General features: G+C 45.1%; 1 protein-coding gene across 1 annotated transcript in view; it reads right to left on the bottom strand.

Annotated features, from left to right (window-relative positions):
* LOC142311089 (uncharacterized) overlaps positions 1–22,307 on the bottom strand; it is a 72,603-nt gene extending 50,296 nt beyond the window's left edge. The window contains exons 1-8 of the mRNA XM_075349214.1: positions 22,255–22,307; positions 16,225–16,311; positions 7,393–7,458; positions 7,149–7,187; positions 4,935–5,120; positions 4,683–4,721; positions 4,005–4,055; positions 2,363–2,473 (exon numbers count right to left, since the gene is read on the bottom strand). Coding sequence (XP_075205329.1) covers positions 2,363–2,473; positions 4,005–4,055; positions 4,683–4,721; positions 4,935–5,120; positions 7,149–7,187; positions 7,393–7,458; positions 16,225–16,311; positions 22,255–22,307 — 632 coding nt within the window. The remainder of the gene's footprint in view (positions 1–2,362; positions 2,474–4,004; positions 4,056–4,682; positions 4,722–4,934; positions 5,121–7,148; positions 7,188–7,392; positions 7,459–16,224; positions 16,312–22,254) is intronic.
* Between the last annotated feature and the right edge of the window lie 5,664 nt (positions 22,308–27,971).

The following is a 27,971-nucleotide window of genomic DNA, read 5'->3' on the forward strand; positions in this document are numbered from 1 at the left end:
CATCTGGGCCCTGGGACAACACCTCCCCTACCCGTGGTGGGCATACCATCCTGCTGCCCTGCTCCATCAGCCCATGGCGTCCCATATAATGGCAGCGGCGGTTTCACCAAACTGTCATCGAAACCCACGGGTGGTGTCACTGACAAACTCTTCCCCTGTAAATACCCCCTTTATTAAGTTGTGGGCGACGGGCTGCTGAGTGAGCCCCGGATCCGGCTGCCACTCGAGCCACAGCCGCGATCCCGGATCCGAGCGCCTCGAGTAGCTCCCCACTGGCCGTGTCCTGCGCCCCCGCCCGCAACAATAGCACAATAGCAATACAGTCCCTACTTTATCCCTTAAGCACTTGTTCATTTTAGAACATTAGGACAAAGCAATTATTATTATTCTTTTTTATTGTCACATTTTAGGAGACATATTATATAATATTTCTGATATTCACGTGCTACACAAATAAGGTGTTTGCTTTATTCTATTCTGCTTCTGCAGTTTTTTCTTGTGCACCATACAGGATGAGTAATTATATCATTTTATAGTACAGGACAACATGACGCAGTGATATCCAAATTATATTATTTACTTACATTTTACTACTTTTGTACAAGGGAATCCCTGAATAATGAAAATATTATGTATACATTTTTTGCCTCATGTTTTTAGAGCCATACCCTGTATAGTTTCTTATTTATAGCTGTTTGAGGCTTTTTTGCATAACCGGCTGTAGGAATTATTGGCACTATTTGGGGATATCAACAACTTTTTGATTACTATTTACGAGTATATAATGTAAAGTGATGTACAAAAATGGTAATTCTGGCATTGATTTTTTGCTGTGTTCAGGATAAATAATGAAAGTCTTATAGTACATGTTGCAGATGAGACAATACCACATAGCTGTTTACAAAGGAAAAAAAAAACAAAAAAACCCCCAAGATTCTTTGTTTGAAAAAATCTATCACTTTTATTCACAACAAGAAGGTTCTTTAGATCATCCAGAATTGGCAGTTTCAAAGAAACGTTTCGGCTAATGACATCAATTGCCTTTTTTAATAAACTGTCTAAAAATAAAATGGCGCTCACTGTCATGGCACGATTATAGTTCACATCAATCACATGACTTTATAAAAAGCACTGAGATTCATCCTTTCTTTTTCACTATGATGATAGAAAATCATTATTATTTTCCACCTAAATATAAAGAAAAAATGATAACAAATAATAAAAATTAATAAAAAATAATAAAAGTATTAAAAAAAATATTCACAGAATGTATTGAAATGTAATATATTTTTTGCTTTCTGAAATAATTTTCATTATTTGATTTCTGCTTTGTTTTATTTTTAGACAGTTTATTGAAAAAGGCAATTGATGTTATTAGCTGAAACGTTTCTTGTATAACTGTCAATTCTGGATAATCTAAAGAACCTTTTTGTTGTGAATAAAAGTGATATATTTTTTCAAAGAATCTTGTTTTTTATGTTTTTTTTTCCTTTGGAGTGCCGAAGTTTCAGAGACTGTTTGATTCATATCTATTTTACTTCTGAGCACCAACTAACGGTGTAGCTTGGCCTCTACTGATTTGACATCGCTGTTTACAACCTACGTTTTTATTTTTACAGATTAAACCAATTTTTTAATTGTGAAAACTGGAATTTTGAGGAGGATGTTTTTACTTTTTTATTAATAACTTAAAAGCATTTTTATGACATTTCTTAGTCCATGAATGGGACTTGAACATGAGATCTCATGATCGCATTAGTAATACACAGCATTGCTCAAGCATCGCTGTGTATTATACTGTCCCTTCATTCCTTGACTGACAGGTCATCTATTAGGCCCTGCCTCTGTTGGGATCTGGTACGCTTTGGTACATGGCAGACCTGGAGGTCTTTGCCAAGTCTCTGGGTGCCATATCAACCCACTGGCTATACCGATTGGTGCTGTGTGGGGGCCAATGGTCTAACAGAGTAATCTCCTTGTGTGCCACCGTCACTATTGACAGCAGCATATGAAAACAGTTATACAGCTAGGATTGGTCAGAACAGCAATCCGAGCGGTTACAGATGTGACTTTCCGTGTATATTTGCTCCTGCAGCTGATCGCACAGGTAGAGACGCTGTACCATGCAATCAGCGTGGCACAGATATCCATCATGGGGCACTAGGTGACATGTCCTCATGACTGATATGTACATCATAAAGCGTTAATAGGTTAAAGGGAGTCTGCCGAGGCAAAATTATATGATAAGCGTATCTTGCCCTATGTATGCAGCTTGCCCTAAGAAAAGTCATACATTAAGTTCCTATACCCATCTATAGTGTTTGCACATAATTAGTTGATTGTAGCTGTATTCTTTACTTACTCGCTGATGTTATCATATCCGCTCTTTATATCTGTATCCATCTCAGAATATCCTATATCCTGACTGTCTTCATTATAGTCCTCAAATCCATCTTCCTCCTCATCTTCCTCACTATTCAAAAGCACATAATATACACTCCACAACATGGAAATTGCAACACCAAGAAGGAAAAATCATGGAATTATGAAAATCACAGGATCTATAGACATGTTATTGATATGGAAAAGATGAAAAACTGGAAAAAAGTTTTGAACACCTCGTGTTACTCTGGATGGAGCATGAGCTGCACGTGCAGAAATACATCTACTTAGACACCTTGGCATGTTATTAATGGTGGGCTGGGGAATGTTCTGCTACCCTGGACGCACTTTCTCATATAACTCATCAATATCGGCTTCTGGCAGCTGCCTTTGCATTTTCTGACCAATGACATTCCAAATGTGCTCGACGGGAGACAAGTCTGGAAATGATGCAGGCCATGGTACTATGTTTAGGCCATGTAAGCTGCTCACAGTAGTGTAGGCAATGTGTGGCCTGGCATTGTGTTTTAAAACAGTTCCTGGTTCATTTTCACTTGTGAAGGCTTCTTTATGGCATTGCACCCATAACTAATTTCCGGCTATCACTGTGTCTAAGGCCCTCTTCACACGCACGTGTCTCTGGTACGTGCTAGGTCCGTGCTCGCATGCACCGGAGACACGGGCACACGTAAACCCATTAAAATCAATGGGTTTATGTGCACGCACGTGTTTAGCCATTGGCCCGTGCCTCCATGTGGAGCAAACGTGAGCCCATGTGCTCCACACGGATGCATTTCCGTGTTTCTCCGGCAGCACGGGTGTCACACGGCCCACATATGGACCACAAGGATGTACTGTGGATGCGGTCCCGTGTGACACATGCCGGAGAAAACTCACGTGTCAGAGAAAAAAAAAACAAATCATTACTCACCTTCTCCAGCCCTCCTGTCTCTGCCGCTGCTGTCACTTGCTTCCGACCGCCGCTCATTATGCTCATTTAATATTCACTTCACTGCGGCCGGAAGCAGCAGCAGCGGGGAGTCAGCAGGGCTGGAGACCGAAGTTCAGCACCACGGACAGCGACGCCAGGGACAGGTGAGTTTAAAGTTCTCGTTCTTCGTGTGTTATCACGGATAACACACGGAGAACACATGTAGTGCCATAAATACAGCACACAGAGAGGAAAACGCACCTTTCACAAGTCCGTGAAACACGTGCGTGATTTTCACGGATGTGTGAAGGGGACCTTAGACAAAAGCAGGACTCCTCACTGCACTTATCTCCCATCAACCATATCCGGGACATGTATATACACAGACACAAAATGGCAGAAGTACCATACTCTGTCCTCACCTATTGTACCATCACCCATTCCCTGTAGACTGTGAGCCCTCGCGGGCAGGGTCCTCTCTCCTCCTATACCAGTCTGTCTTGTACTGTTAATGTTTGTTGTACGTATACCCTCTTTCACTTGTAAAGCGCCATGGAATAAATGGCGCTATAATAATAAATAATAATAATAATAATAATAAATACTCTAATGGCTGTTATTAGGAATATGTGAGAACCATTACCAGCATCAGTGTAAGTATACAATCATTTCGCTTGTTGTACAGACTTACGGTATTGTCTCAAGTGTGGGCCTTGATGTAACGCTCCCAAAGTCAATGGGCCTGGAAGAGAAAATACAGACTCAGATAAGATGAAGGAAACTGAATCCTCATGAGATTGTTATCTATATAATACGTCTCTTCTATATAAAAATACGGGGCCGATTCATCATTTACTTTTTTTTAAATTACTTTTCTTTCTTGACTTGTGTTTTATGTTGATGTCGTTTTGTGTCCAATTCATCAAAATGGCGCAAATGATTCATGAATTCTGCTCTATGCCGAAAGTGATCTTTTTTTTCTGCTGTCAACTATTTTTGCGACTCTTTAGCAGAAAAAGTTGTATGTTTTGCAAAAGGTACGCAAAAATGGCTGACATCCATAAAAATCACTCCCAGGGAAACTGGTGAAACAAATTTAGTGTTTTTCATTTCTAATAGTTTATATCCCGATTTTCTCAGTAATGATCATCTACTCAGTTCCCCCTTTACCCACTATGATTAGGGGGGCACCATAGTGGTAATCATGGTTACAGGACCCCACTCCGATGTGTTTTGTGTGACCCCTTCCCCCCTCTAGCTACACCTCTGGCACCCACTCACCCCAGGATTACACCTGTATACCCCTGTACAGGGAGACTCCTATAGTTACACCTAAAGACATAGGGGCATAACTCTATAACATAATTACCCGAAATAGATCTCGGTCTCCATCACGGTCTTTTTCCATCTTTTTAAGAAATATAAAAGAAAAATAAGACATGTACTGTTATAAAATGATAAGAAAAAATAGATGTTCATTCATCAAAACTTCATCACAACCAAACAGATTGCCATGTTTCTGTGATTGTACGAAGCTTTTCTGGTGACCGAGTAGAGTGAGGATTAACCCCAGATATTGGGATAACAATCACTTTCAGGGATCCTAGTATGAAAAACATACATCTCATCCAAGAAGTCATTCATGTCCTCCATTTCATCCGGGTAGTTGTAAATATCCTCCATATCATCCGGGTAGTCATCGATATCCTCCATCTCATTCGGGTAGATGTTCATATCTTTCATCTCATCCGGGTAGTCTTCATTATCCTCATTGTCATAATCATCCGTATAGTCTTCATCCTCCATCCTATTAGAGAAGATCGTAATATTCTAGGACTCACAGCAGTACCTCTACTATAAACATGTAGAATTAAGGAACCTCATTGCCTGTTGTGATTCTTCCAGATATAAGCTGCACTTTATAAATATCCATGACGGTACAATAATAAAGATATAGCCTTTCCATGTCTGACTTATAGGGTCATCGGGTGTTATATCAAACCCCAATAATAACCCTTAATCTAACATTGGCCCTGTCCTGGTTACCTGTGAATGTGTCCTGTACACTGCGCAGTATCAATGAGATACATATAATATTGTGTAATATATAGTGTCTGTATATAATTAGCGGGATTCTTTACTTGCCACTGACTTTCTCATATCCATTCTCTATTATTGATTTGTTCCTGCTCATGATGGCAGCAATTCCAATATCAGGAGAATACTAGAGAACCACTGACTTAATTGCTGTAAGTATAATTTACCTTGCTGTATAGACTTAAGACTGATTTACACGTGTCGATATGTCGTGCGATCGCATTTGTGATCGCACCCGCCCCCATCGTTTGTGCGGCACGGGCAATTTGTTACCCGTGTCGCACAAAGTCGTAAACCCCCGTCACACGTACTTACCTTCCAAACGACCTCGCTGTGGGGGGTGAACATCCTCTTCCTGAAGGGGGAGGGACGTTCGGCGTCACAGCGACGTCACACAGCGGCTAGCCAATAGAAGCGGAGGGGCAGAGATAAGCGGGATGTAAACATCCCGCCCACCTCCTTCCTTCCGCATTGCCGGCGGGACGCAGGTAAGCTGTGTTCATCGTTCCCGGGGTGTCACACGGAGCAATGTGTGCTGCCTCGGGAACAATGAACAACCGGCGTGCAGAAGGACGTTCGATTTTTTGAAAATGAGCGACATGTCAACGATCAACGATAAGGTGAGTATTTTTGCTCGATCTCAGACGCTCCTAGCTGTCACACGCTACGATATCACTAACGATGCCGGATGTGCGTCACTTACGACGTGACCCCGACCAGATATCATTAGATATATCATAGCGTGTAACGTGCCCTTTACACTATTGCCCCAGGGCTCATCCAAAATGGATCATCTCCAGAATTAAAAAAAAATGAAACTTTTTTTTTTGTTTTTATATTTTCATTACCAGAATACTGCAGGATGCCGCAGCCCCAGTAATAAATATAGAATATCTAATCAGAGTCTGATCCGAGTGACATTTACTACGATCCAATTGTTTTGCATTCAAGAATCATAGCACAGCTGAGGAAAAGACGGAGAACATCATTTCTCACTCTGTGTCGGTGTGTTCGGGCTGCACTCGAATGACATCCTATTGCAGTCCGATAGCTTCCACGCACCCATAGACATGTAAAGGGTGTGTGTCATCTGATTATTGGATGCACTTGCAGCATTCTGTGATTGTTTTTCTCATGCCAAATCTGCATGGGAAAAATGCCCAAGTTGGCACTGCCCCATAGTATAACATGGGGCCGAGTGCTATCCAACAACATATCGGAGAGCACTCGGCCGTGTTATAGGCTCCTATGAGCGACCCCATACAGGCTAATAACAGGCAGCAGAGTTAGCTTAGTAGATGTGTTGTGTTGGAGCTGGAGAAAGTCCGTTCATTGTGGATAGTCTCTGCTAGAGACTGAGAAGGGCCTGTACTACCGAGTGGGGGAGACTGGTCTGATTTACTTTTCCCTATCCAGAGAATAGTCGGTGTGGTTATGTATTTAGGACTGAAGAGAGGACTGGTTTGTTATCCTTTTGTGCTGAGGACAGGCTGTTCTCATTTTGGAATGGTAAAGATTATGAAGGACAATAAACTTTATTCTGTTTGATGTAGATCCCTGTACTTGTCCATATACAAGAGACCAGCAGACTCCTACAGCCCATATATCATTATACCAGGTGACTGTCCTCTATATACATGTACTGGCCTCATCCCAGTGGTGCTCCTATACACTCTGCAGGGGAGAGTCCTATATGTTACACCTATAGAAATATGGTAAAATTCTACACGATAATTACCAGTAATAGACGGCCGTCTCCATGGAGATGTTTTTCCATCTGTTTCAGAAATGGAAAAGAAAAATAATAATATATACTGGTTATAAAAAATATACGTAGATTAATCAGAATGTTATAAAAGCCAATCAGGATCCATATTTCTGGGATTTTATGGAGCTTTTCTGATAAGAAAGTTTGGAGTGAGGATGAACCCCAGATATTGGGGTCACAGTCAGTGTTACGGGGGCTGCAATGAGATACTTACGTCTCATACATGAAGGTCTTTAACTCATGTTCATTTTCCGGGACTTCAAAAAGAGTCTCCTCCATTCTATTAGAGACAAATAACAGTGAAAATCTACAGCATTGAATAGTGTCTACTGTAGAGATGTATAATTGGGGCCATCAGCGCCTGCTGTGATTTCCCAGACTCCAGACATAAGCAGCACTTCTACCAATGACTCCATCTCTTACAGCAGGACCGTCCCCATCTTGTACCCGATCTCTTACAGCAGGACCGTCCCCATCTTGTACCCGATCTCTTACAGCAGGACTGTCCCCATCTTGTCCCCGACCTCTTACAGCAGGACTGTCCCCATCTTGTACCCGATCTCTTACAGCAGGACTGTCCCCATCTTGTCCCCGACCTCTTACAGCAGGACCGTCCCCATCTTGTCCCCGACCTCTTACAGCAGGACCGTCCCCATCTTGTACCCGATCTCTTACAGCAGAACTGTCCCCATCTTGTACCCGATCTCTTACAGCAGGACCGTCCCCATCTTGTCCCCGACCTCTTACAGCAGGACCGTCCCCATCTTGTACCCGATCTCTTACAGCAGGACCGTCCCCATCTTGTACCCGATCTCTTACACCAGGACCGTCCCCATCTTGTACCTGATCTCTTACAGCAGGACCGTCCCCATCTTGTACCCGATCTCTTACAGCAGGACCGTCCCCATCTTGTACCCGATCTCTTACACCAGGACCGTCCCCATCTTGTACCTGATCTCTTACAGCAGGACCGTCCCCATCTTGTCCCCGACCTCTTACAGCAGGACCGTCCCCATCTTGTACCCGATCTCTTACACCAGGACCGTCCCCATCTTGTACCCAATCTCTTACAGCAGGACCGTCCCCATCTTGTACCCGATCTCTTACACCAGGACCGTCCCCATCTTGTACCTGATCTCTTACAGCAGGATCGTCCCCATCTTGTACCCGATCTCTTACAGCAGGACCGTCCCCATCTTATACCCGCACTTCACAAATCAAGACCCTCAACCAAAATAATTTAACCCCAACTTGTACTTACTAGTACATGCAACTATTCACATCCATATATTTTTTGAATGGCCATGACAGTACAATAATAAAGATATAGCTGCTCCTAATAGTGTCATGTGGTGGAATATCCAGCACAAGTGTATATAACCCAACCTCCTTAGGAATCATGTCTCTTCCATATGTGTACAGTCTGTATAGTAACCTGCAGCTTGCTGATACAGCATATAATAAAGGAAATCTGTCACCAAGTATTTGCTATGTAATCTGAGAGCAGCATGCTGTTGGGGCAGAGACCCTGAATCCAGCTATGTATTAGTTACATTACTATGTGCTGCAGTTTTGATTAAAAATTGATTTATTTGGTGCAGATCTCTGAATGCTAAGCTCTGTATAATCCCATCCACACTACTATACTTTCTGTGTACCCTGTGCATAGGCAAAAACTACCTGATCTACTTTAATGTTTAGTAAAGATTAATCTAAAATCATACTAATCGACATACTAAACAAACAAACAAACAAAAAATAATGCAAGCAACTGTAGTATTTAAAGGCAATCTGTCATCAAGTTTTTACCACATAGTGTGACAGAAGCATAATGTAGAGACAGGGACTCTAATTTCAGTGATGTATCGCTTAGTGTAGTTTTCATAAAAACACTTTTATCACTAGGAGATTATCAGTGGAGGACTAGTAAACCTGCTGCCAGGTAGCCAAGCATATTCATGAGCTCTGTATGACTCTGCCTTCATCTCTGATTGGCAACTTTCTGTGTACACTGTAGATGGGCAGAAAGTTGCCAATCAGTGGTGTGGGCGGGGTTATAGAGATCAACAATCAGAGAACTGCTAGATCTGCAGGAGATAAAACAGGGATATGGCACTATGCAACCCCCATATAACATTAAGCAGCCCCAATATAGGACAATGCAGACCTATATAGCATTAGGCATCCTCATGTAGTATACAGCCCCCATATAGCACAATGCCGACCCATATAGCATTAGGCACCCTCATGTAGTATACAACCCGCAAATAGCACAATGCAGACCCAGATAGCATTAGGCACTTTCATTTAGTTTACAGCCCGCATATAGCACAATGCAGACCCAGATAGCATTAGGCATCCTCATGTAGTATACAGCCCGCATATAATGTAGCGCCCCTGAGTTCATCAGGGAGCTACAAGGTACTGCATCCCCACCAGGATGCAGGGCCTACCCCAAGGAACCCAGAAGACCAGTGCTGGTAACAACACAAACATTCCAGATAATCCCTGTTTTGCCCAACTCCCCCATAGACTGGTACCAGGATAGGGTTGGACCAATGGATCGCCGCCTAGAGGTGGAGCCGATCCAGTCCACTAGACGACCAGGTGGAAGGGGCAGACGGTGGACAGAGAGGAGTTAGAGTCTGAGAGTCAGTGAAGGAGGAAGCAAGTAGAGCACTGACAGGAGTGTGACAGTGACCTGAGGGCCCAGGCGGTTGGTTGCCGGTGGAGTACTCCCAGAACCACACACCAATGGGGTACAGAATCCTAGGTCAGGCAAACACTCCAGGCAGACCTGATAAAATCTGCACAGTGAGGGGACCATCAAGAACTTCATTAACCTTGAAGTTCGAGACACAATAGCAACGGGAGAACCGAGGACCAGAACCAGAGACTCCGACCCCAGAGGGTTCACGCTAACGTCATACGGACTGCCGTTAATAGACTACCAGGAGGAGACCCCCAGCCACTCTAAGCCACGGGGACCCACCAACCAAAGACAGGTGCAGGGCAAAGAAGCCACCATGTTACTAAACCGGCACTGGGACTAAGGGGACCAGCGGTTGAGACCAGTCGGCCTCGGGTGACCAGTTTTCAGCTTCCTGTGAATAAAGGAACCAGTTACACTGCAATCCCTTGTGTGGCCTACCTTCTTTCAACACCCATCTACATCACCTATCCTCTGGGGCCTGGCCCTGCTTGCAGAGGGCCTAACGTCCAGGCTGCCAGTAATACCAGCCCCAATAGTGAAAACTGTTCAGCTGCGGCTCCATCCACATAGCCGCAAACCGCAAGTGGCGTCACGTGATAAACTCTTATTTAATTCCCTTGCAAATATACCCCTTTTTCAAAAAGCACCCAGGGCACGGAACCGGGCAACGGCCACCAACGTGACATTGTCCAGTTATACACTGCCCAGGACCGAGTACCCCATAACCCTGGGCGACACAATAGCACAATGCAGACCCAGATAGCATTAGGCACCCTCATGTAGTATACAGCCCGAATATAGCACAATGCAGACCCAGATAGCATTAGGTACCCTCATGTAGTATACAGCCCCCATATAGCACAATGCAGACCCAGATAGCATTAGGCATCCTCATGTAGTATGCAGCCCGCATATAGCACAATGTAGACCCAAATAGCACAATGCAGACCCAGATAGCATTAGGCATCCTCATGTACTATACAGCCCGCATATAGCACAATGCAGACCCAGATAGCATTAGGCACCCTCATGTAGTATACAGCCCGAATATAGCACAATGCAGACCCAGATAGCATTAGGTACCCTCATGTAGTATACAGCCCCCATATAGCACAATGCAGACCCAGATAGCATTAGGCATCCTCATGTAGTATGCAGCCCGCATATAGCACAATGTAGACCCAAATAGCACAATGCAGACCCAGACAGCATTAGGCATCCTCATGTACTATACAGCCCGCATATAGCACAATGCAGACCCAGATAGCATTGGACACCTTCATGTAGTATACAGCCCCCATATAGCACAGTACAGACCCAGATAGCATTAGGCACCTTCATGTAGTATACAGCCCCCAAATCATTTAATGCACCCCGTGGTCATCTGGTCACAGTGATGGAATACATACTTCTCCACGTTCCCCCACTGTTCCGGTCTCCTCAGCACATCCACTGCTGTTGCTCTGACCTCACTGCAGGTGCGCAGTGTTGATGTCATCGTGCTCCGCTGCTAAGCTGTCAGAGCGCCGACAGACACAGCGGGAGAATGATGAGAGAGGGAGCGCGCCGCTCCATCTCATCATTGCTTTCAATTGTATCGGCAACTGCGATGCCAATACAATTGAAAGTGCAATTCTCGGCGGGGGAAGAGGCCGGTGACAGTGCTGGCACCAGGCCCCACGACTAGCGGTGACGTGGCCTGCCACAATTGGAGGTACGCCACTCCTGCCACTGCGAGTGGACCTCCCCGGCAGCCCAGGGCCCTGGCATTTGACTGGGTTTGACGGGTGCTGACGCCGGCCCTGATCAGGTGAGATTCCCTAAGGGCTCATTCACATATGAGTCCTATCCTTCTTTTCTCGGATAACACTTGTACTTATGATAATGTATAATGCTGTTCTCATTTCTGAGTTTTTCCTGTGACTGAGTAGTCCACACAAATCGCATCCAGTACTCGTGTGCCATCTATTGTTCATTGGGCCCCAAACTGTGGAAAGTGCCGGCCAGTGAATAGAGACCAGCAGTAACAGCCTGACAGGGAGACATCCAAAATGAGAGCAGAGCTGTAGAGACATCTAAAATAAGTTCAAAGCTGTAGAGACATCAAAATGAGAGCAGCGCTGTAGAGACACCCAAAATGAGAGCCGAGCTGTAGAGACAAACAAAATGAGAGCAGAGCTGTAGAGACACCCAAAATGAGAGCAGAGCTGTAGAGACACCCAAAATGAGAGCAGAGCTGTAGAGACACCCAAAATGAGAGCAGAGCTGTAGAGACACCCAAAATGAGAGCAGAGCTGTAGAGACATATAAAATGAGAGCAGAGCCGTAGAGACCTCCAAAATGAGAGCAGCGCTGTAGAGACACCCAAAATAAGAGCAGAGCTGTAGAGACATCCAAAATGAAAGCAGAGCTGTAGAGACATATAAAATGAGAGCAGAGCCGTAGAGACCTCCAAAATGAGAGCAGCGCTGTAGAGACACCCAAAATGAGAGCAGCGCTGTAGAGACACCCAAAATGAGAGCAGCGCTGTAGAGACACACAAAATGAGAGCAGCGCTGTAGAGCCGGGCAACTTACTGTGGTAACTTATCAAAAAGTTTTTTCCATTGTGGTACTGTGGTAACTGACTGGTAAGAGAAATGGCCAGAGAGAAGCATCTGTATGAGCTAGTGTGGTGACAGATTCTGCAATTGGATTTTCATTATTTAAGGCTGAGGATAGATTTCCATCAAGATCAATCTATAGCCTAACATGTGGAGCCAGAGGAAGGCAAAAACCCCATGGGGCAGAGAGGAAGGTCATTATTAGGGGTAAAATTCCTTCCGACTCCACATATGTCAATCAGGCTAGTCCTCTATGCTGTTTATAGTATAGCGAAACGGACGTTGGGGTTTCCCCTTCTCCTGCCTCCTGATTTTCACTATATCTACTGAGGTATTGTAGTGCTCTACTATGCTCTTGCTGCATGCTATATGCATGCTATATGTTCATTTTTTTTCTCATTAATGTACACTCTACACCCCATCTTGACGGAAAAAAACAGAAATGTAGAAATTTTTCCAAATTTATTTAACAAGAAAAACTGAAATATCATATGGTCATAAGTATTCAGACCCTTTGCTCAGTATTGAGTAGAAGCACCCTTTTGAGCTAGTACAGCCATGAGTCTGCTTGGGAATGATGCAACAAGTTTTTCACACCTGGATTTTGGATCCTCTGCCATTCTTCCTTGCAGACCCTCTCCAGTTCCTTCAGGTTGATGGTAAACGTTGGTGGACAGTCATTTTCAGGTCTCTCCAGAGATGCTCAATTGGATTGAGGTCAGGGCTCTGGCTGCGCAAGACAAGAATGATCACAGAGTTGTTCTGAAGCCAATTCTTTGTTATTTTAGCTGTGTGCTTAGGGTCCTTGTCTTGCTAGAAGGTGAACCTTCGGCCAAGTCTGAGGTCCAGCGCACTCTGGAAGAGGTTTTCTTCCAGGATATCTCTGTACTTGGCCGCATTCATCTTTCCTTCAATTGCAACCAGTTGTCCTATCCCTTCTCTCATAGCATGATGCTGCCACCACCATGTTTCACTGTTGGGATTGTATTGGGTAGGCGATGAGCAGTTTTCTCCACACATACCGCTTAGAATTATCACCAAAAAGTTCTATCTTTGTCTCATTAGACCAGATAATCTTATTTCTCATAGTCTGGGAGTCCTTCATGTGTTTTTTTTGCAAACTCTATGAGGGCTTTTATATGTCTTCCACTGAGGAGAGGCTTGCGTTGGGCCACTCTGCCATAAAGGCCCAACTGATGGAGGGCTGTAGTGATAGTTGACTTTGTGGAACTTTCTCCCATCTCCCTACTGCATCTCTGGAGCTCAGCCACAGTGATCTTGGGGTTCTTCTTTATCTCTCTCACCAAGGCTTTTCTCCCACGATTGCCAAGTTTGGCTGGATGGCCGGGTCTAGGAAGAGTTCTGGTGGTCCCAAACTAATTCCATTTAAGGATTATGGAGGCCACTGTGCTCTTAGGAACCTTGAGTACTCAATAAATTCTTTTGTAACCTTGGCCAGATCTGTGCCTTGCCACAATTCTGTCTCTGAGATCCTTGGGCAGTTCCTTTGACTTCATGATTTGGTCTAACATGCACTGTGAACTGTGAGGTCTTATGTAGACAGGTGTGTGCCTTTCCAAATCAAGTCCTGTCAGTTTAAGGCTATGTGCGCACGTTGCGTAAAAACATGCAGTTACGCTGCGCTTTGTAGCGCAGCGTAACTGCATGCGTCCTGCGGCCCCTGCACAGTCTATGGAGATTGTGCAGGGGCCGTGCGCACGTGGCGTCTAAGAGCGCAGCGCTTCGGCTACTGCCGAAGCGCTGCGCAAAAAGAAGTGACATGTCACTTCTTTCCTGCGCTTTGCCGGCAGCTCCTGCTCTGTCTATGGCAGGAGCTGCAGGCAGAGCGCATGGAATCGGCGCTCACTACGGACATTTCTGCAGCGATCTAAAGCGCACATGTGCTCTTCAGATCGCTGCAGAAATTTCTGCAGGGCTTGTACGCAACGTGCGCACATAGCCTAATTAAACACAGCTGGACTCCAATGAAAGAGTAGAACCATCTCAAGGAGGATAACAAGAAATTTGACAACATGTGACTTAAATATGAGTGTCTGAGCAAAAGGGTCTGAATACTTTTGACCCTTTGATATTTCAGTTTTTCTTGTTTAATAAATTTGCAAACATTTCTACATTTGTTTTTTTCTGTCTTGATGGGGTGCAGAGTGTACATTAATTTGAAAAAATGACCTTTTTTTAATTTACCAAATGGCTGCAATGAAACAAAGAGTGAAAAATTTAAAGGGGTCTGAATACTTTCTGTACCCACTGTATGTAACCAGCCCAGTTCTCCTGTTCATCAGTATGTGTTGCTCAAATTTTCCATTTACCGTATTTTTCGGACAATAAGGTGCACATAAAAAAAAGCCTATGATTTTCTTTAGAAATCGAAAGTGTGCCTTATAGTCCGGTGCGCCTTGTATATGAATACAAGCGAGCATGATGCCTCCTGTTAAGAGACATGCTTACTCACCTAAACCAGTCACTCCGGTGCTGGTTGATCAGATAGGCCGCTCTGTTCTCCGGGATCGGCACCTCCTCTTTCGGCCATCTTGCTCCTCTGTCTTCTGAAGCCTGTGTGCATGACGCGTCAATGTCATACACACTCGCCGGCACTGAGGTCCTGCGCAGGCGCACTACAATACCGTCCTTTATCTGCCCTGAGCAGGGCAGATCAAAGTGCGCCTGCGCAGGACCTCAGTGCTGGTGAGTGTGTATGACGTGGATGCGTCATGCACACAGGCTTGAGAAGACAGAGGAGCAAGATGGCCTAAAGAGGAGGCGCCGGTCCCGGAGAACAGCACCGCCCATCTGGCCAACCAGCACCGGAGCGACCGGTTTAGGTGAGTAAAGTGTTTTTTATGTTCTACAGTGCGGCCTGCGCTCTTATATACAGCATGTTAGAATGCTGTACATAAGAGCAGCGTCGGACTGGCTACCGGAGGAATCTCCAGTAATGCCAGGCCTGGATTCAGGTACCTGCATTGCACTCAGGAGCTCTCACCTGAGCTCCAGAGTGCAGCCTAGACTGTACCGCGAGCGCCGAGTAATTGATTCCCCGGCGATTGCGGTTCAGTCCATGACAGCTGCAGACATCACGGGCTGATCTCCGGTGCTCTCCCCTGAACTCCGGATTGCACCTTTTCACAGCTGTTATGAACTTAATGCGCTGCGGCTTATATATGAACCTAGGCGCCTTAGCAGGCTCTCATTGCTATTGCGCCTTATAATCCGGTGCGCCTTATAGTCCGAAAAATATGATATATTGTTTTGCATATTTTACTTTATTACATAATAAACTTTGTCATAATTTTCCATAATAATTATTCTTTGCTCTGGTGTTCTCAGTTCTTTGTTCTCCTGGTTTATCTACTCGTATTTGACGTATATAACTGTTCTGTGGTACATAAATTTATGTTTCCCCAGTTCCATATATTATGTTATGGCCTCATCTACTGTATATGGTTTCTAATTTGTAACTTTAAAGGGATTGTCCCAGAAACAACATTAATCTATGTGTATTCTCTCATTACTGCTCCATTCACACAGGAGACTTTGGTACCACTATTTCCATGGTTGCTTGGGTCAGTCCCAAGCAATAAAGTATTTGTCACCTATCATGTGACGAGATGATATATGCGGTTTATGGGATAATCCTTTTATGTTCCACCTGTATCATTGAGTTCTACTGTCGCAACAAAGATCAGAATTAACAATAAGAAGCTATATACATCTCATCTGAGTAGTCTTGGTCATCCAACGCTACAATGTCTGCAGCAAAATGCATCTCTTCTTTATTCGCAATATCTTTATCCATCCTATTACAGAGTAAAACAGATAGTGAGAATCAAGGTGACCCGCCATAGGATCATCAGTACTGTGACATTGTATTATACAAATATCCATCCTATTATAGAATAGAAGAGAGAGTGAGAATCAAGGTGACCCGCAATAGGACCATCAGTACTGTGACATTTTATTATACAAATATCCATCTTATTATAGAATAGAAGAGATAGTGAGAATCAAGGTGACCCGCCATATGATCATCAGTACTGTGACATTGTATTATACAAATATCCATCCTATTATAGAGTAGAACAGATAGTGAGTAACAAGGTGACCCGCCATAGGATCATCAGTACTGTGACGTTTTATTATACAAATATCCATCTTATTATAGAGTAGAACAGATAGTGAGACTCAAGGTGACCCGCCATAGGACCATCAGTACTGTGACATTTCATTATACAAATATCCATCCTATTATAGAGTAGAACAGATAGTGAGTAACAAGGTGACCCGCCATAGGATCATCAGTACTGTGACGTTTTATTATACAAATATCCATCTTATTATAGAGTAGAACATATAGTGAGAATCAAGGTGACCCGCCATAGGATCATCAGTACTGTGACGATTTATTATACAAATATCCATCCTATTATAGAGTAGAACAGATAGTGAGAATCAAGGTGACCCGCCATAGGATCATCAGTACTGTGACACTTCATTATAGAAATATCCATCCTATTATAGAGTAGAACAGATAGTGAGAATCAAGGTGACCCGCCATAGGATCATCAGTACTCTGACATTTTATTATACAAATATCCATCTTATTATAGAGTAGAACATATAGTGAGAATCAAGGTTACCCGCCATAGGATCATCAGTACTGTGACGTTTTATTATACAAATATCCATCCTATTATAGAGTAGAACATATAGTGAGAATCAAGGTGACCCGCCATAGGATCATCAGTACTGTGACGATTTATTATACAAATATCCATCCTATTATAGAGTAGAACAGATAGTGAGAATCAAGGTGACCCGCCATAGGATCATCAGTACTGTGACACTTCATTATAGAAATATCCATCCTATTATAGAGTAGAACAGATAGTGAGAATCAAGGTGACCCGCCATAGGATCATCAGTACTCTGACATTTTATTATACAAATATCCATCTTATTATAGAGTAGAACATATAGTGAGAATCAAGGTTACCCGCCATAGGATCATCAGTACTGTGACGTTTTATTATACAAATATCCATCCTATTATAGAGTAGAACATATAGTGAGAATCAAGGTGACCCGCCATAGGATCATCAGTACTGTGACGATTTATTATACAAATATCCATCCTATTATAGAGTAGAACAGATAGTGAGAATCAAGGTGACCCGCCATAGGATCATCAGTACTGTGACATTTCATTATACAAATATCCATCCTATTATAGAATAGAACAGATAGTGAGAATCAAGGTGACCCGCCATAGGATCATCAGTACTGTGACGTTTTATTATACAAATATCCATCCTATTATAGAGTAGAACATATAGTGAGAATCAAGGTGACCCGCCATAGGATCATCAGTACTGTGACGATTTATTATACAAATATCCATCCTATTATAGAGTAGAACAGATAGTGATAATCAAGGTGACCGCCATAGGATCATCAGTACTGTGACACTTCATTATACAAATATCCATCCTATTATAGAGTAGAACAGATAGTGAGACTCAAGGTGACCCGCCATAGGACCATCAGTACTGTGACATTATATTATACAAATATCCATCCTATTATAGAGTAGAACAGAAAGTGAGAATCAATGTGACCCGCCATAGGATCATCAGTACTGTGACGTTTCAGAAAAAGTGGCAAAAGGACTCTTTAAATGTGGCATTAGGGCAGAATATTACATTTCAGCAGCTTCCTGGATTTCAAATACCATGTCACAGTTGGTGGATTATTCCCATAAGCTGCCTTACTATTGAGGTCTATTGGTGCACCATCACTTGTGGGCGTCAGTTGTAATAGACAATATACTGCTGTAACAGCTGTGATAACTCTGATCATGGCCGTGTAACCTCTGTGAGTAAATGATGCAATTACGTAGTGCCTATAGATACCCATGGCAGCCTGCAACTAGACATGATATGGAGTTGGAGGACAGGTAGAAACCTGGGGCATAACGGTAACAGGTGAAGGGGTCACAATCACACCCGGGCCCTGGAGCCTAAGGGGCCTCAAAAAGTCCATTTAGGCCTATATGAAAGGACCAATGCTATTAAAGAGTTGCAATAATTGGGGGGCACGGCTGGAGCTTTTCATTGGGGCTCATGAGCTTCAAGTTATGACAGTGATAGAAACATTATAATATGTAAGAAACAACTAATGAAAAACAAAAGCTGACAACACACTGCGCATACCTTCCACTAACACAACCCTCAATGGAATGTTGGCGTGCAGCTCCTTATATAGCACATGTGATGTCATACTGTGTGGGCGGAGCCAGCAACCTCTATATTCTGTAACATCACAATGTCAGCGGGCAGCTCCTTATATGGCACGTGTGATGTCATACTGTGTGGGCGGAGCCAGCAACCTCTATATTCTGTAACATCACAATGTCAGCGGGCAGCTCCTTATATGGCACGTGTGATGTCATACGGTGTGGGCGGAGCCATAATCCTCAGTATTCCCTAATATCACAAGCAGCAGGTATTGAAGCTGCAGAAAGCGCTGTGCAGCCAGGACAATTACTATAGATAATGGCCTCTGCATTTACACCTCAGGCCCCAAACATTTGTCTGAGGCTCAACCTTGGCTTTTATATACAATGTAACTGGAGAGTCAATTAGAAATAGTAATAATAAGCCTCATATTGTCAGAATAATCCTTTCTAAAGCTCTAATATTGCACAGAACACTTAATAAAGTGCATGTAGTAACAAGACAGGGGCGACGCAGGAGGAGACGGTGTATGTATATAATGGGCCAGCTTTGTCCCCCTCCAAAAAACAAACAAAACCCAAAAACAACACAAAGCAAAGGGCAGACATGAAATGAAAGGGAATGTGGAGTTAGTAGCTGCAGTGTGATCAGGGCCGCAGGGTGCAGAGGAGAAGCTGAGATCACTGATATATGGGGAGCAGGAAACATTCAGCATAGCTTGTATATTATTCACTGACATCCCTGGTGTTTATACATGCCCTTCCTTCATGCATACAAACACCATACAAGTCACAGAACGTTTTCTAAGTACTACCAAAAGGGTTGTCATGGGAACCGCAGCCACATAACCCCAAATTACCCACCCATAGATGCCATAACACATGCACTGACCCCCAGACCAGCACTGCCCTCTGACTCACATGGTACAAATCCCTCTGATAATCCTTCTGGGTATGAATATATGCTACTTTATTTGTTGATTAACCCTATGACAACTCTCCCTGGCTGCCTCCTGGTTGTGTTACATGTCATCTAATTCTGATGATCATTATGTTCAACTGATATAATGTCTGACTATATGTAATAATGTTTTATTAGAGTCCTATGGCTTATCGCATGCCTTATCACCCTATGACAACTCTTGAGGTTTTTTTCTATATACTCTGTAGTATACACTACTTTCTATGAAGCTTCTTAGTGTAACTGCTGCATTAATGATTTTGAGATATCCCTACATACAACCTGTCATGCTGCCGTCATGTCACTTGCTGACATCCCCCACACGGCCTTGTGTTTATGGGTTTGGGGTGTTTTTTATGAGATATATGTCAGCAATTTTGTTTATGGGTTTTGAATTACTAATAAAATATTTTCTATTTTGCTTTGGACATTAAGTTGTTCCTCTGACATTGTCTTATCTCCCAGAGATAAGAAGGAGCAGCCATTGGAAATCTAACAGGCCGGGTACTTCTCTCCCCCAAACTTCATCTGGTGCCGGACAGTTGGGAGACATCTTTATACTGTACGTAGTGATGAGCGAGCCCTGAAATGCTTGAGAGCTCGGACGTGCTCTACTCGGGAACCAAACATAATGGAAGTCACATGGAAATCCAAGCATTTTTCTAAAAGATGGAAAAACTCTCTCTCTCCCCGGATGGAGAGTTGAGGATGTAGAGCAATCGCAAATGTGATGCCCTGGACTAGTCAGGTCGTCCCAGGTAGTCCCATGCACACACCCCCCCTCCCTAAAAAGGTTACAGCAGCCAAACTTCAAAACCCTTGTCACCACCCTCCAGTTTTGATGTCCACACCAGGGGGCTCTGCCCACCGAGGAGTTCACAGGCCTGGAGGCGGGAAAACAGTAGTTCTAGAGAGTAGTTCCAAGAGAGTAGTCGAGTTCAAGGACAGACCTGTGACCAGGCCTGCCAATAGTCTACTCAGGTGGCTGGGTTGGAGCCCAGTCACCTGTGGCGAGGAGGCAGACGGTGGTGGCTGCCTGCAGGAGCTGGGATTACAGCCGGTGGAACCGTAGGGACCAGGTGTAAGGGGTGGGCAGACCCCTCACAAGGAAGCCTAGTTAACCCGGAACTGTAATTAATAAAAATGTCTTATATTGTATGTATGTATGTTGAGTCAGGGTACCCCCTAGTAGCCGGGTGGGACGGCTGTCACCACATTGGGAAGGAGGAGCCGGCAGTTTAGGAGGGAAGAAAGTGTGTGACACAGGCAGTTGTCTCTGGGACAGGAAAGAAGAAGGAACAGCCAGGGGCAGAGTGTGGCAGCTGAAGTTCAGGAAAGCCGGAGAGGACAGGAGCGGGCGAAACCTCGTAGGGTGAAGCAGTCCGGTGTGGGTCCGGGCTGTGGGTAGCTAGAAGTGGGAGCCGGGCGAAGAGAAGTAGTCAGGCAAGTCACCCACTTGAGGGAACGCTAGGGCAGGCTTTCCCTCAGCTAAAGGAAGCGCCACAGCACTGTGTTTTGTTACTGCCAAGTGTGGAGAATTGCGAAGAATAAAACATGTTTGTTATTTGCATTGAACCATGCCTGAAGAGTATTTGTGCGCCGGACAACACCTGCACCACCACACTCTGCCCCACCAAGGCACCTCCTGTCCCCCCAGTGACGGCGACGCCAGGGGTAAGCCTGACAGAAGGGGCCACGACTACAAGCCCAGAGGCTCCCCTGGCTCCCCGTTACACAGGGACGGGCGGTTGCCCGCTGGTACCGAACCAGGGAACCGATTGGAAACTGGAGCACCAGGAGGGGTACTCAGACCCAGCACGAGGCCCAGGAACCACAGGTCTGAGTCAAATCAACTGATTGAGGACTGGACTTAAGGACCTTTCCCACACAAAACCCGACTGAAGACAACCAGCCAACCATTAGGGTAAAGCCACCGCCAAGGCATAGAGACCCAAAGGGCCAGCGTCTGCGAGCAAACAGGGCTCTCCCGACACCCAGCAAGCCGGGGAGCGGACTACCGTTACTTAGGCATAGGAGTCATAACATTCACATTAAAGAGGTGCAGGAGAAAGGCGGAAACCACCAACCTGTTAAGGGAGAAGCTGCAGCCGGCTGCGGGCCCCGTTCATCATCCCGTTTGGTTTACCAGAGACTCCAATGTGTTGTGTCATAATGAATATACGCTGCACCGCACCGACACCCCAGCACGCATCCAATCCCCCGCCTCGGCACCTCCCTCGGGCCCCGGGGAACATCACTCCCCTACCCACGGAGGGGTAAACACCGTCCCCGGGAGGCCTAGTCAAGGGCAGCGGTGGTGTCCATCCATTCACCACAACCCGTGGGTGGTGTCACAAACTTAAATCCCCTACAAACCACCGCGGCTCCGGCCGTGGGACTCCCCACCGAAGTCCCCGCGTGTAGCCCCAATCCCCCTTACGGAGTGACGTGACCCCGTGAAGAGCTAGAGCCACCCACCGTACGAGCACGGACATGAGCGGCTCGGCAGCCGGCCGAGCCCGCGGGTCGGTACACAAGATCGAGTACCAAGCGTCTCGAATGATCACGCACAGTTTTTCACAAACTTCGTTGACTGTCATGGCGGCATTGGGCTCTGTCCAGATTGCAGATTTTGACACTCTGCCCGATGGTTTTTCTGGTGTCTGGGATCAACACAGGCAAATGTGACGCCCTGGACTAGCCAGGGGTCATAGGTAACAACACACACACCCCCACCCCCAGCAGTTCACAGCAGTCATCCCCAGTGAGACCTGATTTCTTCCCTCGGGTTCAGACAGACACACCAGGTGGGCGGAGTCAGGCAGATGGCCACACCCACCGAGGAGTCTAGCTGGCCTGAGGCAGAAAACAAGTTCAGACAAGTCCAGGCAGAGGAAGGGAGAGGAGGTGTGCAGAGAGGCAGACGCAGACTGGGGCCTAGGTTGGAGCCTAGGGCCCTCGTGTAGCCAGTCAGGCAGATGGTAGTGGCCGTCTGCAGGAGTCGGGAAGACAGTCTTGATGGAACCGTAAGTAGTCGGGACAGGGTGGTGGCCCGTCCGGTACCGAACTGGGGAGCCAGCTGGAAACCGGAGCACAGGAGGAGCGTACAAGAAGGTGCAGGAAAGGACTCACAATACCAACCCGGGGTCAGGGGAAAAACACTGCAGCAGGCTGCGGGACCCGTCCATCCAGCCGTTTGGTTTACCAGAGACTCTGTCAGTGATTGTCTGAGTGAGTACACCAGTGTCGTCCGGAACCGCGCCGTGCTGTCCCTGCAACCCTGCACCCCAGCCATCCAGCCTCCCCGTCACCACCACCGGGCCCTGGGAACGCCAAACCCCCCTACCCACGGAGGGGACAACATCTCAGCTGCACCCTACCATCTCTCTCGGGATCCCCGTTACCAGCAGCGGTGGTGCCATTATCACCACGACCCATGGGTGGTGTCACGAACAATCTCCCTAACCAAACCACCCCCTTTTCACTCGAGTCCCCGGGTCCGGTCCACCGCTCGAGCCACCGAGCAGCAGCAGCAGAAGCCCCAGACCAGAGCGTGGCGAGCGCACCCCCTCCGCCCGCGACACAGACGCAGGCCTTGACCTGCGATGTACTGATTCATATGTAGGCTAGCAAGAGTTAATCTCTGCTAGTCTGCTTGCTCCTTTAGGCCTTTTTCACACGTCAGTATTTTGCATCAGTGTTTCGTCAGTATGTCATCAGTGTTTGGATGCCAAAACCAGGGGTGGAACTTACAGAGAAGAACTATAATTGAAAGACTGACACCGGTTCTGTGTTTTGGAGACACTCCTGGTTTTGGCCTCCAAATACTGATGACACACTGATGCAAAATACTGACATGTGAAAGTGGCCTTAATCACATGTTGTGGGGAAACCTATCACACCTGCTCCCCTCATATTTATGCGAGTTGAATCCTTCTACGCATGCCAGCTATATTTTATTCTATGTTTGTTTGTGAGGTTTGGTGTCCCAGACTCTGATGAACGTTGTGCTTTAGTTGTAGCTATTGCTTGGGGCAGTTGTGTTTACCCCTGTTGTTTTATAGCTTCGTTCCTGATCTTGGTATTCCTCCTGAATCTCTTATTGTCTTATTGCCTTTACCTTTGTGTGTGTGTGCTGTGTCACAGAGTTTTGGTTTTCCCTTGTCTGTCTTTTTCTAGGTTTTCAACACACTCCTGTCCCATCCCTCCCTGGGAGGGGAAATCAGATCAGGACTGGTGAGAAGTAGAGCCAGGAAGGAGACTCAGGCCTCTCCACCATCAGGAGTATCTCTGAGGTTAGGAATAGCATAGGGTCCCCAGCTTGAGGAACAACTTAGGAGCCCTGGGTCTCCACTATCCCATAGTCATTGTGACATGAGAACCCTGATGCTCAATTGAGTATGGAGTTGTGCCGCGCATTCTCACTCATCACCAGTTTTCAGTTATTTTGCCCTATTTGTTGTTTTCTTCACAATTAAAAAAAAACTACATATTCACAGTTGTAGGCATGTTCTTTAAAGTTCTTCTCAGCTGTAGGCATAATCTGAACTAAACTGATGCAAACCCTCAAAAAACTATGAAATTCCACAAAAAATACTAAAGGGGTGAATACTTTGGAAAGCCACTCTGCTGCACTGATGCTCCACATAGCAGACGTGCTGATGTGATGTCCTCACTGATTTGTGAAAGAAAAAAACTTCTTGAGGTCTCTAAGAAAGAAGGGAAAAAAGGTGCGGCGCCTTCGGAGTGTAGTAAGTGGGCTACATCAATTGTGGAATAGGTGCATAATAATGCACTCACCTATATTGTAGTATGTTCCGACATCCAGGGCTTATCCTCTAATGGAGTGCTGCTCGTCTGGTGTACTGCAGGAGTGTAAAAGTGGGAGGTTTGGATGATAGAGGACATCAGTCTTAGGTTATTAGTGGAACACAGCGCACGAGTAGGGTAATAGACAGAGATGATGGAGGAGATATAGAATGGTGAAGAACATGGAGCACTTTGTGGATGAGAGTGATAAATTTATATTGGACTCTGTAGTGGAGGGGCAACCAGTGCAATGACTGGTGCAAGGTGGAGGCATCAGTGTAGCGGTTGGAGAGGAATATGCTTCTGAATGCTGCACTCAGGATTGATTGGAGAGAGGAGTGCTTAGTAAGAGAGAGACTCAGTAGAGAATTAACTAGGCCAGAATGAATAAGAGTGACAGTAAAAGTGTTTGCAGAGTCAAAGGTAAGAAAATGTTGAATCTAGAGATGTTTTTGAGGTGTAGATGACACGAGTGATCGGATGAAGGGCGTGAAGGAGAGATCTGAGTCAAATATAACCCCAAGACAGGGGCATGCCGCTGCAGAGTAATGGCCAAACCACACACTGATATGGTAATTTTGGGGTTTATCATACCTCCCAACCGTCCCGGATTCAGCAGGACAATCCCGATTTGAGGGCTCTCCCTGCAGTCCCATTGTTTACAGTTGACCCAGCTCCTCGTCTCAGTTCAGTGAATAAATTAACTCAAGAAGAGCAGTGCGTAAATTAAACTCTCACCTGCTCTGGTTTCCCTGGGATAGAACTAATGAACTTGTGAGTTCTTTGTCTATCGATAGCAGCTCTACCACATAGCCACAGCCTATACTGAGAGGTATAGGAGGATTTGGTTATCTTGACCTGTAGTGCAGGCAGAGAAGCAGATTAGTTAGCTACATAGAGAGATAGATGTGCACTGTATCTCTATGTTGGTGAAGGAAAAAGTCAGATTCTTTTTTCTATAAAATTACTATAAAGAAATGAGATAAAAAATTAAAAAAACATAAAATAAATTCTTTATTTTCACACCCTTGGAATCAAACTAGCAACTTTAAAACATGTCCTGCATCCCCAGCTGTAGAGCCACAAGCACAGATGAAGATGTCCTCAGAAGAAGGATTTTATATAGATGACCCTGCAATGCAGCCTCTCACTGCACAGATTACACAGGACATAGAGATCCATTGTACAGAGCTGCATCGCTGTTTCCTATATTCTAGAAGAAGAGGAAAAGAGATATTTGTTTATTCTAATAAAAGTCTTAAAAAGAATGAAAACAATTAGAATGTAATTTTTATTGCGCTTTTTTTATAAAATAATAAACATCACAAATCAGCAAATAACATGGACATATTTGGTGTCCCTGTAATGGTAACGACCCGAACAACACAGCGATCAGATTATTTATGGGGATCAGTAAATGGAGTAAAAATATGGTGCAATTGATTATTTTTCTCCATTAAACCCATAAATAGTGTAATAGAAATGTATCACTGAGGCCGTGTTCACACGTAGCATAAAAGCTGCTTTTTTTGTAAGATTTCTGCAGTACGCAACGCAATAATAATCCTCTCTGATCAGTGTGTGCTTGTGCATTTTTTTTTGCATTTTCCCAGATATTTAATATGTTTGGAGCAGATGTGAAGCGGGTGTTTAATGCATTTTAATACTACAGAACACCTTTGATTCTGTGTTTACAAATGTAATGGCACGTTTCTCTCTTGCGTTTTGTTTCAGGTTCCACAAACAAGCCTATAGGGAAAATAAACCCGAAAAAGCACCCAGGTCAGTGGTGTCTTAGGATGCTCAACGGGCGGAGAATTCATGACGTCACATCCACTTTGCTTGGATGTTTAGTCCGTGTTCACATGTAGTGTAAATGCTGCACTTTTTCCTGCTGTTATTTTAGCACATTAATTCTGCTGTGTTTAACTGTCCAAACATGAAATGACGGTTTTGATGTTTTTTTTCTCTAGAGGCTTCTATGTGGTGCTTTAAAAAATGCATGGAGAATACTGCAGTTAATAATAATTAATAATAATAATACGGCAGAAAACAAAAAACGTGTGAACATGGCCTCAGGCTATGTGCGCACTAGAAAATGGATTTTTCTTAAGAAAAATCCGCACCCTCTGAAAGAATTCTGCACCTGAGGCAAAAAAGAGCAGCAAACCTTACCCGTAATCCGCATACGGTTTTACCGCGGTTTGCTGTGGATTTGCTGCAGCATGTCCCTGTGTTATTTTGAAAGCACAGGGAGATACTCACCTGTCCCCGCTCCTGCTGTCCGTGGTGCTGAAGTCTCCCGCAATGCTTTGTCCCATGCGGCTGTCTGCTACTTACGACTCGTCTGTGCCGTGCATCGTGAGCACCTGAGGCCGGGGCCATGCCAGAGACCTTGTATCCAACATAGTTTGGTGGTGTTTGATTTTAACATATCTAGGATGGCTGTTGAGGAGAAGTGAGGTGAGCTTCAATATCCCCTTGGGGGATTATTTTCTTGTGGTGATTTGGCCCTAGTTTTTTTTTTGTTCTTTCCCATGTTAGCTGCAGTATACCTGTGATTTTCCTGGGTGATGCTGAGGAGCTTAGAGAAGCATCTCCTCACTCACATCTAGCCACTCTCCCATTTATTATAAACTTATCTTCCGTTTTGCCGGCAACTCAATGGCAGAATTATTAGAAACATCCTGTCATGTGCTGTCCAGGTCCGCACACTTGGATTACTACTACAGCATCGGACTTTGTTCACATTGCAGAGTCCGATAGGAAACTTGGTCTCTCTTAAGTGCTCAGCTTTGCTGGGCTTCGGCTGAGTTGTTTTACTGGTCCCAGCCGGGACAGAGCTAATCCTTTTTTAAGTGTAGTGTGCAACTCTTCTGAGAGTCGGATTGCTAATTACCATCCATAGCTGGTCTCTTCCTATTTAAGGCTGGGGAGTGCAGTAGGAGACCGCCAAAGATAGCTTTAGCATAACTCCAGCGATTCTGTTCTCAGTGGTTACTCCATTCATGCTATTCATGGAAGGAGACAAAGGAGGAAGGAGACAAAGTCATATAACAAGTCTCGTTAAAGAGTCACTTTTGACTTCTAGGATTGCTACTTCCAATAGGTGGCACTATAGTAAGGCGGGCTTTGCACGTTGGGACATCGCAAGCCGATGCTGCGATGTCGCACGCGATAGTCCCCGCCCCCGTCGCAGGTACGATATCGTGTGATAGCTGGCGTAGCGAAAATTATCGCTACGCCAGCTTCACATGCACTCACCTGCCCTGCGACCGTCGCTCTGGCCGGCGACCCGCCTCCTTCCTAAGGGGGCGGGTCGTCCGGCGTCATAGTGACGTCACACGGCAGGCGGCCAATAGCGGCGGAGGGGCGGAGATGAGCAGGATGTAAACATCCCGCTCACCTCCTTCCTTCCGCATTGTGGCCGGCGGCAGGTAAGGAGATGTTCCTCG

The sequence above is a fragment of the Anomaloglossus baeobatrachus genome, chromosome 1 (assembly GCF_048569485.1).
Source record: "Anomaloglossus baeobatrachus isolate aAnoBae1 chromosome 1, aAnoBae1.hap1, whole genome shotgun sequence".
In the NCBI taxonomy this organism is placed as follows: Eukaryota; Metazoa; Chordata; class Amphibia; order Anura; family Aromobatidae; genus Anomaloglossus; species Anomaloglossus baeobatrachus.